The sequence below is a fragment of the Apodemus sylvaticus genome, chromosome 1 (genome assembly GCF_947179515.1).
Source record: "Apodemus sylvaticus chromosome 1, mApoSyl1.1, whole genome shotgun sequence".
Taxonomy (NCBI): domain Eukaryota; kingdom Metazoa; phylum Chordata; class Mammalia; order Rodentia; family Muridae; genus Apodemus; species Apodemus sylvaticus.
In genome coordinates this window covers 58,276,096-58,290,414 of record NC_067472.1, presented here as the reverse complement: position 1 = coordinate 58,290,414, position 14,319 = coordinate 58,276,096, and the positions used below count along the sequence as shown (strand labels likewise).

The window sequence follows — 14,319 nt, the reverse complement described above, 5'->3', positions numbered from 1 at the left end:
GGAAAGAACTGGGAAATGAGGGCAAAGGGTAATGTTCGCTGAAGCATCAGCTCCAGAATGTGTGGGATCAAGATGCAGAGATAAGGAAGAGATGCAGCCAAGGAGATCGTGGCCAGTGCCTTTAATCTCAGAATTTGAGAGGCAGAGGCAGGTGGATCTCTGAGTTCCAGGCCAGCCTGGTCTACAGAGTGAGTTTCAGGACAGCCAGGGCTATACAGAGAAACCCTGTGTCAAAAAAAAAAAAAAAAAAAAAAAAAAACAATGAAGCAAAACATTAAGGGAAGAGGTACAGGTGCCATGTCTAGTGTTATTGCTGTTGCTATTCGAGCACAAGCTGGCTGCTTGTGGCCTACACGAAACCTTAGCTCCCTGTCCAGGTGCAGAGGCAAGATAGAAAGAGGTACCAGGGCAAAGGAGGGTCCAAGGCCCCTGAACCATCCTTGCCAGGCTGTCAATTTCTTATTACCTTGGCAGCTTGGTGGTGCAGCTCCAAGACCTGGTCCACAGCTGACTGGATGGAGTCACGCACTGTACTGCGGCTCTCCGAGAGGATGGCACTAAGATGAGTTGTGAGCACAGTGTGGAGTCCTAAGAGGATAAGACTGTTAGGACTTGTAAGCGAGGATGACTGCTGTTCACATGCTGTGTCAGGACTGGGGCTGGGGGATGCCTCCTAAAAGAAACCACTTCTGTTACCTCTCCACAGATAACTACTTTTTAGAGACAGCCTGTCTCAATTCCCATTTGCAAAAGCAATCTGAGGAAAGTGTATGTGAGCTACATTGCTTTTGAAGAAACAAATGCTAATTCATGCAATGAACAATAATAGTGGTATCTTCCAAAGTGGTATCCTATGCCAAAGGAGAAGGAAGCCTCTTAGGCGAGTCTAACCCTCTTCTATTCCTACTTGGACATCTCTGTTAAATGAGCCTCTGTTGTAGGCTGTGTGCCATTTCTCATGTGCTGTGGTAATGAAAAGGCTAAAACATACAAAAATTACTCTGGGAATTGTTAATGTAAGAACATTTAAAATGGAGTTAAGGCTGGGAGCCCTTGCCTAGCATGTAAGTGGCCCTGGGTTTAATCTCTAACAGCACATAAATCGGGCATAGCACATACCTGTAATCCAGTACTTGGGGGATGGAGGCAGGAGGAGGATAAGTAGTTTATTTTAAGGGCATCCTCAGCTAAACAGTACATTTGAGGCTGCCTGGGGGGGGGGGGTATGAGATTCTGTCTCAAAACAAACTAATTAAAAATAAGCAAATTGGGGGTGACCTCAGATGAGGTAACCATAGTCACCCCTGCTTAACATTACTCAGAGACTGACATGTGGGGCTGGAGAAGCGGCTCAGTAGTTAGGAGCACTTGCTCTTGCAGAGGGCTAGGTTTGATTCTCAGCACCCACACAGAGACTCACGGCGTCTATAGCTCCAGTTCCAGTGAATCTGACTCATTCTGGGTCTCTGGTCTGGGGTGCTAAGCATCCATGTGGTACATATACATACACATGGGCAAAACATTCATTTACACACAAGCACACACACACACACACACACACACACACACAGACACACTTTTTAAAGTGAGAGAAGGATCAATTACTATCACAGGGTACCACAAAGCTCTCTGGGGAGAGAAAGTTTTCTACAGATTTATAAAGAGATGTGCAACTACAAGTACAAGAGCGCAGATTAAAGGTTGTTTTATCACCAGTCAGTGACGCGGAGGTAGCTTTACTCATCTCACTTCAGTGCAGAAAATAGTTTTTCTTATCTGCTCTCTCAGATATGTTGTCTAGATAAACTGAGATCATGCAAAAGGAAGTATTTTGAAACACACATGCACTGTTCAAGGGGTGAAGTATTGCTGTTGCCATGGTGATGGAACACGTAGATTCTATTTTATATACATTGGCCTCAAGAGGAACCCAAGAAATGAGAAGTTTTTGAAAGCAGACATTTAATTTAAAAAAAGAAAAAACAAAGTTATTCCTAAAACTGTTCCTACCACCAGCTGCTTTTGGCGCTGTAGCAAAATAAGGAGTTAATCATAGAAAGTTACCATGACAAGGTGGGCGGGAGGCCAGTGACTGCTTTTAAAGACACAGGAGCACAGACTAATTCTGCATAATCTGCTTCCTAAAGCAAGGATCTCTAGAGAAGGTGTCCAGGGCAGTAAGGAAGGCTGGGGAAAGATAAATCAAACTTACCCTTGCTGTCCCTCACTGGGCATCCTTCAGAGGCTATCCTTATCCATGGAGGATTTTAAGAAGGCTGCTTTACCTACTATGCAGCAGTCGAGTTTTTTAATTACTATTTTTAAAGATAAAAAGCGCTATTTATGTTTATCTGCATGTATGCATGTATGTATACATACATGCCTCCAGGTGCCTACAGAGGCCAGAATATGGCATCAGATCCTGAAACTTGAGACACAAGCTGCTATAAGCCATTTTGCTTAGGTGCTGGGAACCTAACTCTGGTCCTCTGCAAGACTCATACCTTGCTCTTAACCTTGCTCTATCTCCTCAGCCCTGGCAATGATTTTGGTCTCGAGACAAGGTTTCACTATGTAACTCAGACTAGCCTAGAACTGGCTGTATAGAGAAAGATGGCTTCAAACTCAAAGTTATCTGCCTGCCTTTGTCTCCCAAATATTGGGATTAAAAGCATGGGCCATGCTCGGTAGTGGTGGTGCGTGCCTTTTATTAAAAGCCCTTTGGAGACAAAGGTAGGAAGATCTCCAAGTTTGAGGCCATCCTGGTCTACCAAGTGAGTTCCAGGATAACCAGGGCTCCACAGAGAAACCCTGTCTCAACAAACAAACAAACAAACAAACATCCACCATACCAAACAACAACAAAAACAGTGCATATGCCTGGACTTTTATTTATTTATTTATTATTGTTTTCTAGCAGAGATTTTTTTTTAAAAAATCTAAAACTGAGTATAACTACTAAAAAGCTGCAGGCCTTCTGAGATATGCTAAACAGAAGTGTATAAATTATCTTAGTACAAAAAAATGATAGGTAACACTGCTCTTAAGACATCTGAGTTCTTTGGGTATGTTCAATAGGACTCAGTGTCAAACTCAAATTATCCTAGTGTTATCCTCTGGCAAGCATCTTACAATTTCAGAAAGTAACAGATCTTAAGTCTCAGGACAGCATTTAGCCTCCGACGAGCCTTTGATATTACCTAACTTAACAACTCATGTTAAAGATTGACAAGGGAGGCTCAGATGATGTATGTGACTGGATTTTCAAACACCACTGAGGGAGCTGGAATTGGCGCTAAACGGAAAACCGGCTGCTTTAGTTCTACCCTGCATCCTCTGCAGCTCTGCTCACTAGTTTGTCTTTGTGTGCACATGCCCCAGAATCCTCACCAAACTCTCCTCGCTCTAGCCTAATAACTGAACTCTCTTTTCTTTCCCACGCTCTTGTCCTCAATCAATGGAATCAGGCACCAGAGAACAGCAGCTTCTCAGAGTCGAACACCTGAGGGCAGGAAAGCTGTGCCTCTCTCCAGGGTGTGTACACACCAGGAAAGGAGCAAGAGCCTGAAAGGTGGTGGCAGGAAGGGTCAAGCTCATCCTGACAACCACAAGTAACCAGCACCAGCCATTGGCAGAGATGCCAATCTGGGTTATAAGCAGTCTTGTTTCACCCATGATGCAGTGGGAACCGATAGCACACCATGAAGAACACAAGGGCAGGGCCTCCATGGCTCACGGATAAAGGAACACCCAACAAGAGGCTTACAGATTTCCTGAAGCACGTCTAGGCTCCATTTCTTGTAACTTTCTTCAGTTTAGAAATGTATTGATCAACTCTTAAATCCACTTCCCAGGGTTCACTGGATTAAAGCATGTAAGTAAAAGTCACTCAAAGACTTCCAAAATCTCACTACCTCTGATCACTTGAAAAGTGTGTGGAAAATGCACACCTCAAGCATTCTAGATTTTTATAATACAGCAAACATAATGAATCAATCTTCACACAGGGAGCTGTACATCTTCAAATAACCCAGGTGATTCAGATACGTGTGTTTTGTGGCCCACAAACTGAAACCATCCATTACCTGTGAGGAGGAAAACCTTTCTGATAACCCTAACTGCACTAGCACAGAGATAAACTTCTTTCCTTGAGTCCGTCTAGGAAGGCAGTGTTAATTCTTGACGTATTGCACAAATTTAGACAGACGTCTGCACTATTTAGATAGCCTTTCTTTATGAACTTAGTACTTGGCATACCCAATCTGGCTGCTGCATTTTTCTATACATACCCAACATTCCCACTTGTTGTACTGGGATGCCACTTCGGAAATCCACAAATAGGAAAAGTAGCAGAGCTGGCCCTTGTGCGCTCACATTCGGAGACTGATTCCCCTCAGGCAACTCCACTTTATAATTCACATCTGGAAGCACAGACTCTAAAGGAAAAGATAAAAGACAAATCTGTAAGGTAAGCCCCATATATATAAAGTGACCTAAGAAGACATCCTGACCAAGAAAGAACTATTATTAGGTCTAAATGCGAACATTCAGTTCCACTTCTAAATTTGTTTCTCCACCCACATGATGGCAACAAATAGAGTTCCATGCAAAATATCAAAACAGCCAGGCATGTGCAATGCACAGGAAATAGCAGCATCCTTGAGAATTTACTGTGGAAGCATTACACAACAGATTCATTTATTTCTTGTGTAATAATTTTGTTTCCTTGAGAAAGGTTCTCACTAGGTAGCCCTGGCTGGCCTGAAACTTGTTATGTAGACCAGACTGGCTTTGAACTCACAGAATTCACCTACCTTTGCCTCCTGAGTCCTGGATCAAAGGCATGCACCATCACACCTGGCCTCTTGTATACCTTTCTAAGGCAAGTCTAGCTAGTAAGAGGCACAGGTCAGATTCAAACTTGAGTATTGATATTCCAGGTAAGTTGTGCTACGTGCCAGGTGCCATGTTAAATTCCTTGTATGTCCTATCTCAAGACTTCATAACTTTCTTAGATAAGACCTATTTTTACCTTTTACAAATAACAAAAGGGGCAGTCTGATTAGATACCATTTCCAACATGAGCCTGTAAATGGTAGAACTGAGTGGTAGACCTTGCCAGATCAACTCCAAATCTATACTTTTTTTGTTTTGTTGGGTTGTTTTTTGTTTTTTGTTTTTGTTTTTTTTTTTTTTTTTTGAGATAGGGCTTCTCTGTGTAGCCCTGGCTGTTCTGAAACTCACTCTGTAGACCAGGCTGGCCTCAAACTCTGAAATCTGCCTACCTCTGCCTCCCAAGTACTGGGACTAAAGGCATGCGCCACCACTGCCTGGCCACATCTATACTAGTAAGTTCTAGGTGCACCTTTTACGTTCCCTGGGTGGTCCCACACCCAGGTGTGTGTGGGAGTATCTCCCTGTGGATCCTAGGTCTGTCCTTTAAGAAACAAAGGGGAGCAACGGGGATTATAGCAAGTTGAGGACAACCTAAGCCACATACTGGAACTCAGTGAGGCCGTCTCAAAAAGCAAAAAAGAACTGAATGAGAGGAATGTGGGGTGTTTCCTGTATTATTCATTTAAAGCATTAATGGACCAAATTGAGACACAGTGAACTGTATAAATAATGGAAACCAATATAGTCTGAGAATAAAAAGTGGCCCCTGGCAGTAGTGCCAGGCTGCACATGCCTTTAACTTAATCCCAGCACTCACTTGGGAGGCAGAGGCAGGAGGATATCTACAAGTTTGAGGTCAGCCTAGTCTACAGAGTGAGTTCCAGGACAGCCAGGGGTACATAAGAAACCCCCCATCTCAAAAAACCAAAACAAAACAAAAATGAAAAAAAGAAAAAGAAAGGGGAAAGGGAAATGTAGTTTAGTAGCTCAGATGGTAGGGTGTTCCCTAACATACATGAAACTCTGGGTTCAATCCCCAGCACTGCATAAATCAGGCATAGTGACACATGTCTGTAACACAGCACTTAAAAGGTAGGAGCAGAAGGATTAGAAGTTTAAGGCCATTTTTGGCTTCATATCAAGTTGGAGGTCAACCTAGGCTACAATGAGATTCAATCTCAATTCAAAAGAAATTCCCAGAAATGTAATTAGGCCTCCCTTCTATTTAGAAACCATGACACCCCACATTAAGGCTGAAAATAATTTCCTCTCAAAACTACTTACTTCCAGGGATTTCCCCAGGCTGTTCCTCTCATCCTGTCCTCTGAATAATGTTTTCAAGAACAAAGATGCTCCCCTAGAGGCTGACTTCTTAGATTACCCTAGATAATCTGCCTTATCCCAAGGTGCAGCCATCTTTTCATACTAGTGGAAATCCTAGAATACCACTTTTTCTACTGGCCATTTTCTATAGGGTTCAAAGAGTCAAACTATGAATTACAACACTCCAAGACCTTGGTTGTATTTACTGGTCCAGTCATTAACCCTCCAATTTCTATTAAGTATGCTTTTTTAGTACAACTTACCCCAAATAACATGGTTAGACCCTACCTGAGTACCACAGCCAGCTTTCTAGGTTTAAGTTATTAGAGTTAGCATTTGTGTCACATTTAATTTCTTCTAAGTAGTTCTCTGTGTATTAACACCCATTTCAATAGGAATAATTTCTCTTCCATGTACAGAAGAGTGGTTGCTCCTCATATGCTGTTCTAAAGCTCCCAAATTGACAAATGAAATTATGGCAGAAACCTTCAGAGAAAGTTCTCAAGAAAAGCTTGAGAAATAGAGGCACCAGTGGAGGTGAGAGAACGGGGCCAGACTGCACTGGGAAAGTAGGCTCTGTTGAAGCTTTCCTGTGGCACACACTGCCCTACTCTACATGGGCTCTCACATGTGGTCAGACCCCACCCTATTGTCAGGCCAGCCTATTATCGGGTCCTATTTTTACATATATCTGTTACTTACATTCATTTCTTTAATTCTTCAGGTTTCTAAGTTTTGGTATAAAATATAGATACATACGTATATCCAAATTGAGATCCAAATTGGGCACCATAAACAAATTGTGTTTCTTCCAGTCAATGAAATAAGAGGTATCTCTGAAGACAGTAGTACTTGGCTGCTCCTGATCTGATGATATCAGAGGCAGACCCAAAGGTCCATATAGAAATATGTATGGCTGTTAAAGAAAACTGTCAAACTTTTCTTTCAACTATATACTCATTTGTATAAAACAAACTTACCTCCTGACCGAGTTCACACTCCCAGGAATATATAAGCTAAACAATTGCATGGTTAGCTTTTTTTTTCTCACTCCAAAGACAGTATGATGCACCTGAGATTTACTAGGATCCTCAGATCTTTGTAGGGGGTTAATGAATGTGGGCTACATGTAGAACACTGGGACAATTCATTGATTCCTCTTACCATCTGATCATAGATTCGAGTGGAGCCAGAGGCTAAACACAATGCTAAGTTCTGGAGGTGTGAAGATGAGTACCCAGGTTCAGGATCTATGCTCAAGTTTGACCTTATTTTGGTATAAGGGACAAATAAAAATTAGCAAATATCAATATAAGATGCTTCATGCTTGAATAGAATTACAAAGGAGTATTTTATAGAAAGTAATTGAGAAAGTTCTCACTTTATCCAGCCCTATTCTTCAACCCAAACAGAGGCCCTGAAAAGAATTACTCCCCTCTAGACTTTTGTTTCCTTGTGCTCATCCTCCAAACAGGGCTTTTCAATATGTATCAGTACTGGACACCTGGAGGCATGGGGTCCTTGTTGGGGGAGGGGCAATCTGTATACTATAGACTGAAAGTTTTGGAAAGTCACTGAACAAGGAAGGTTAAACTCTCAGAAGTCTCCCTCAGCAGGTATTATCACAGGAACTCAGGCCTCCACACTCATTGCTCAGGGTCAGAGGATTTTTGAGCTGCTTCACAATGTGAAGGGTAGAGTATCTGGAGGGAGCTCTGCCTGTCTTGAAACTCACTCTGTAGACCAGGCTGGCCTTGAACTCAGAAATCCACCTGCCTCCTGAGAGCTGGGGTCAAGGGCCACACTACTCAGCTGGTGTTTTACTTTTCACAACTATGTTCATTTTATTTGTATGGGTGTTTTTGTCTGCATGCATGTCTGTATAGCACATCCATGCGGTGCATGTAAAGACCAGAAGAACGTTAAATCCTCTGGAACTGGAGTTACAGAGAGTTGTGAACTGCTGTGTGGGTGCTAGGAATCAAACCCAGGACTAGAAGAGCCACCAGTGCTCTTAATCACGAAGCCATCCCTCCAGCTCCACACCTCTTTGAGGCAGGGTTTCATTTAGCTTAGACTATGTTCAAACTATGTAGCCAAGGGTGACCTTGAACTTTCTGATTCTGAGTTCACCTCCTGAATGCTGGGATTATAGGTACACACCTCTATACCCAGTTTATGTGGTATTGAAATCCAAATGCAGGGCTTGGGGAACACTAGGCAAGCACTCTACCACATGAGTGATATTACCAGCACTTAATTGGATGCTTAAAATAATTTACATTTAATATTAATACAGTCATGGCTGTACTTAAATCTATCCCCTTGTTATCTGTTTTCCATTTGTTCTCTTTACTATTTTTGGATTCTATTTTGGATTATTTTATCTCCCTTTTGACATATTAGTCGCAACTCATTGCTTTAGGCTTTAAAATCTTATCAGAATCCAACTTCAAGTTATATTCTAACAGCTGGCATACAGACAGACAGACAGACAGACACATATACACTCATACATACATACATACACACAACTTTCCCAATGGCTTTGTGTAATTGTTATCAAGAGGTGGAGATGGATAAGATCAAGATACATCACATACATGTATAAAACTGTCAAAGAATAAAAAATATAAGGGATTTCCTTAAGCATTTTTTATAATACTGCTCATTAGTGAATTCTTTGATTTTTTTTGAATGACTGAAAAGCCTCAATCTTGTATTAATTGGTTTTGTTTTGGGGTAGGAGTGGGGTCCATGGAGGAAGTTTTCACTCTGTATCCAAGGCTGGCCTTAAACTCCTGTCCATTTTCTGGCCCCAGGCTCCCATGTACTAGGATTACAGGAATGAACCATCAGGACCAGGCCTTGTCTTCATTTTGTGTGTTCATATGTGCAGGTTCACTTAATGTGTGTGCATGTATAGGTCAGAGGACAACTTGGCTGTCATTCTTCAGATACCATCCACCCTGTTTTGAGACATTGTCTCACTGGCCTCAAATTAAGCTGGTCTGGCCAGCCAGTGAGCCCCAAGGATGCACTTTATCTCCGTTTCCTTAGTATGTGTGTGTGTATGTGTGTGTGTGTGTGTGTGTGTGTGTGTATGTGTGTGTATTCAAGGCTGTGGGTGTTGCTTTTAAACATGGTTTCTGAGGCAGGTCATCAGGTAAGCAAGTTAATGACAGTCACATCCCCAGCCTCTTGCCTTTATTTTGAAAACTATTTTCTCTGCATTTGGAATCCCAGGTGGATTACTTTTTCTTCTCTTTCCTTTCAGTACCTGGAAAAAAACCAAAACCAAAATAAAAAAAAAAACAATTCTGCTTTCTTCTAGATGTTTCCAAGAAGAAGTTGCTGCCATACTTATCTCCTCTCTTCTCTGTACTGTGTCCTGTTGCTTTTTGAAATTTCAGTACAATGTGTTTGGGGGCAATTTTCTTTATTTCTTAAACTTTTTTTTTTAACTTTTTTTTTTAAATTTATTTATTTATTATATGTAAGTACACTGTAGCTGTCTTCAGACACTCCAGAAGAGGGAGTCAGATTTCATTAGGGATGGTTGTGAGCCACCATGTGGTTCCTGGGATTTGAACTCAAGACCTTCAGAGTGGTTAAGTCAGTGCTCTTAACCACTGAGCCATCTCTCCAGCCCCTTTATTTCTTAAACTTAAGGGTTCACAGACAATGAGTCTGCAAACTTACAGTTCATCAGTTTTGGAAATTTGACAGCTAGTATTTTTTTATTGGTTATATTCTTTATTTACATTTCAAATGTTATCTCCTTTCCCAGTTCCCCCCTCCCAGGTAGCCCCTATCCCATCCTCCCTCTCCCTACTTCTATGAGGTTGTTCCTCCACCCACCTCACTCCCACCTCCCCACCCTCAGTGCTGTACATTGGGGCATCTATCAAGCCTTCATAGGACAAAGGATCTCTCCTCCCATTGATGCCCGACAAGGCAATCCTCTGCTACATATGCAGCTAGAGCCATGTGTACCCCTTGGTTGATGGCTTAGTCCCTGGGAGCTCTGGGGGTGGTGTCTGGTTAGTTGATATTGTTGTTCTTCCTATGAGGTTGCAAACCCCTTCAGTTCCTTCAGTCCTTTCTCTAATTCCTCTATTGGGGACCCCATGCTCAGTACAATGGTTGGCTGTGAGCATCTGCCTCTGAATTTGTAAGGCTCTGGCAGGTTCTCTCAGGAGACAGCCATATCAGGCTCCTTTCAGTGAGCATTTCTTGGCATCTACGATAGTGTCAGGGTTTGGTGACTGTATATGGGGTGGAACAGTCTCTAGATGGCCTTAGCATTTCTTTACACATTTTATCTACTCTTCTTCCATTCCGGTCTCCAATTGTGCATCACTAGATTAGACACCAGAAATCACCCCAAAGGTCAATGCTCTTTCATGAAATTTTCAGTCTTTTGTTGTGGTTTCATTTTAAGTGATTTATGTTGCTGTCTTCAAGTTCATGAAATTTTTTTGCAATGTGTAAATCTGCCATTAATCTTATCTGGTGTATTTTCCATCTAAAATTCATACTTTGCATCTCTAGACATCCAACTAGGATCTTTTAAAATATGTGTTTTTCCTTGTCTTTAATATGACCAGTTGTTCCTCTCACTGCTTGTAAATAATATGTGTATATATGTTCATGTGTGTAAGCATGTGTGTGGGTGCAGGTTGAGGCCGCAGGTCAATATTAGGTGTATTTTTCAATCATTTTCCATCTTACTTTTTGAGACAGGGTCTCCTACTGAGGCCTGAAACACAGGGGTCTGGCCAGCAGCACCGAGGAGCTTCCTGTCTCCGCCTCCTCAGAGCTGATGACACACATACCACACAGCCAGCCTTCATGTGGGCATAGGATGGATTTCAGCTCCTCATGCCTGTACAGCCAGCACTTTTGCTGATCAAGTCATTTTTTGTTTTGTTTTTGAGACAGGGCCCTAACTTATGTAAATTCAAGGTGGCTCTAAACTCATAGAAATCTTCTGCCTCACAAGTACCAACATTACAGAAGTAGCCAGCACATCTGGCCAGTTGTAGGTGTGTTGAGTGTCTCTGTGTACTATTATCATTTCATTCACTGATTATTTTTCCTTATTTAGTTCTTAATTTTTTCTTCTTTCCATGTAAGGTATTTATTAAGTATCACATCATGAAGTTTATCTAGTTGAGTGCAGGGCATTTTTGTGTCCTTTAAAGATTTCCACTTTTTAGTCCTCTGAAAAACTACCAAATTTCTTGTAAACAATGTGATAGTTTTGTGGTACTGCAAAGTCTTTGGGATCTTGTCTCAAAGTTTGTCAGATGGGATAAGAGGGAAGCTTCAAGTCTAGAGCTCATTATTGCCTATTATTCAGGAAAATTTTTCTAAATTCCAACCTGATGTCATGAAATATGAGTTTTTTATTTAGCCTGATGGGGACAACAGCCGTCCCAGCTTTGTGCGAGCCAACACTGGCCCTGGAGCTATGAAGCTATGTTCTCGCTGTCTGACTCTCGCATCATCTCCGCTCAGATCCACCAGACTCTAGGTTGAGTATCACCACATGTGCCCCAGCCTGGAGACTCTCTCACAGTCTGGCAAGGCAATCAATCTAAGGCTCTCTTTAGAATACCATTCTATAGAACTTGTTATATCAAACTCTGGGAATGTGGACAGCCTTAATATTTGCCTTGACAAAAAAAAGTAGTCATCTACTTTGTGTTGAACAATTTTCCCTTATCCACAATTTGGGGGAGTTCTGTTTTCTTGGGTCATTGTAGAAGTCACACCAGGCTTAAAATAATGGTAATAGAGAATGGACAGCATTTACCTTTATCACGAAGACTAGCTGATAGGTCAATAAAGCAAAGCTTAGGTTCATCCACGTGGACCTTGGCTGCCAATGAGCTGAGAGACAAAAAGCTGACTGTAAAGCAGCGTGGACATTGATAAGCACAAAGGAAGCAAGGACAGGTGAATGAAACCAAATAAAAGATCTGCTTGTCTTATAAGCAGCATCAAACGCCTATGGTTTGCAATGCTAAGTTAAAACATTATTGGCAGGTGGTGGTGGCACAGGCCTGTGATCCCAGCACTCTGGGAGGCAGAGGCAGGCAGATTTCTGAGTTTGAGGCCAGCCTGGTCTACAGAGTGAGTTCTAGGACAGCCAGGGCTACACAGAGAAACCCTGTCTCAAAAAACAAAACAAAACAAAACAAAAAAACCACCACAACAAAAACCATTATCAACAATTCCACCTATCTAGCCACCAAAAGCATGTCATGTCTGATGGTGCCAATATTACTGTCTGCTCATGGAATGTAACATGGGAAGCTGCACAGTACCACAAAAGGAAGTCATTAATGCACACAACACACACATGTTCATTTTGTGTGGTACCACAACATGATGTGGTTTATCTAAAAAAAAAAAATATTCCCATTGTTACAAAACCATAAACTTTTAAAATTCATGATATTTTAAATGAGTTTACAACGTTGTGCTAGGCCACCTTCATTGCTACCCTGTGCCATAAACAACCCACAGCGTGGGTTAGACATCCCTGTGTCTTAAGAAGCTTCACATCAATTATTATAATTCTAAAAAATACCACTGCAGGAGAAAACCAATCCATGAGAGATGATCGCTTTAAAGCTGAGAGGCAGAGGTGGCTGGTCGAATCAGGTGCCACAAACACACAGCATGTACACCCTTGTCCCAGTCTCAACAGTGTACTATAGAACATCTGCTAATGTGACAAGCCAGGGGTGGTGGCTCACATCTACAATCCCAGAATTCGGGAGACAGAGGCACAAGGATCAGAAGTCTAAGGTCATTCTCAGCTACATACTGAATTTGAGTCCAGCCTGGTATATAAGAGAACCTGTCTGAAAAACAAACAAACAAACAAACAAACAAACAACAAACACCATTCCTTGCTTCCAGCCTCTCCCAACTCTAGTAACAAGCACTGGTTTCCTTATTATATCAATTCCTTCAAGCAATGACTTTTGCCTTTCTGTATACATAGTTTTAACTCAGGACTTATTAGTCCTTATTCCACTTAACTCATTGATTTAGTAAGTACTAACTCTTCTCCTTTAGCACTCTGAACATGCTGTGAGATACTCTTGCCAAAGCATGCAGTGGTTTCCCACCACAGAGAATGAAGGTCGCATGCCCTCACAAGGCATGCAAGGTCTACCACACTCAACTCCAATCATTTCTTCTGGTCCCCAACACTACCTTTCACTGTTATAGTTTTGAGTTCCTTAGCAAATACTTCTAAAGCCTAGAATCCATTTTGGGTTAGGCTTTTATACAAATCATACAGGGTTCCAAATAAATAATTCATACATAAAGACTTTGCTAAAATTAAAATTTAAAAACTCTTATCTTCAAAGGCAATTGATTAGAACCTGCTAAAAAGATATGGAAACTGAAGAAATCCTGCTCAGTTGGCTGGAGAAGCCCTTGGGGCTGGGGCACAGAGCAGCGGCTGGAGTCAGAGTCAGTTCTCCCAACAGGCCCATGTCAGCCTTGGCATCAGGGATGAACAGCAGTGCTGGATGACCTAGCACAGGGTGGATTCTGCTGCAGTGTGGTTCACTCCAATTAAATGTTGCTTTACTATTTAGAAACATACAAATTTAACTTTTTTCTTCAAGAAATTATTTAATGGGCATTTAAAATTCCTTAATTTCTCAATATACACATAACCACTTTATCTGCATATGTTCAGACAAATGGGCATCCGAAGATTATACCTTGGCTCCTGTTTTTGCTGTCTCTTTGGTAGTTTCTTATTCTCACATTATATTTTTTCCATTATATTCTATGGTTCCAAGCATATGTTTCCAAAATCACTCAAAGATCAGTACTGTGTGTGAGTGACAACTGTGAGCAAATGGCCTGAAAGTGGCCTGGTGGCGCTCAAGATGCCTTCTGCACACACCAATCCTTCCTGTGTGTAGGTGTGAGGGAACAATGAGGCTCTCATTCTTCCCAACAAAGAAGGTGGCTGATTTATTTACCGCCCAACACTTCTCTTCCAAACAGAAGAGACACAAGAAGAGAGAGGAGGAAGGGAAGTGGGGGACAGAGAAGGGA

The 14,319-nt window shown here is 41.8% G+C and overlaps 1 protein-coding gene across 1 annotated transcript in view; it reads right to left on the bottom strand.

Moving 5' to 3' along the window:
• C1H11orf80 (chromosome 1 C11orf80 homolog) overlaps positions 1-14,319 on the bottom strand; it is a 76,862-nt gene that overhangs the window by 17,372 nt on the left and 45,171 nt on the right. Inside the window, 4 exon segments of the mRNA XM_052193364.1 lie at positions 467-588; positions 4,290-4,436; positions 6,979-7,129; positions 13,644-13,839. Of these exon segments, the coding sequence (XP_052049324.1) occupies positions 467-588; positions 4,290-4,436; positions 6,979-7,129; positions 13,644-13,839 (616 nt within the window).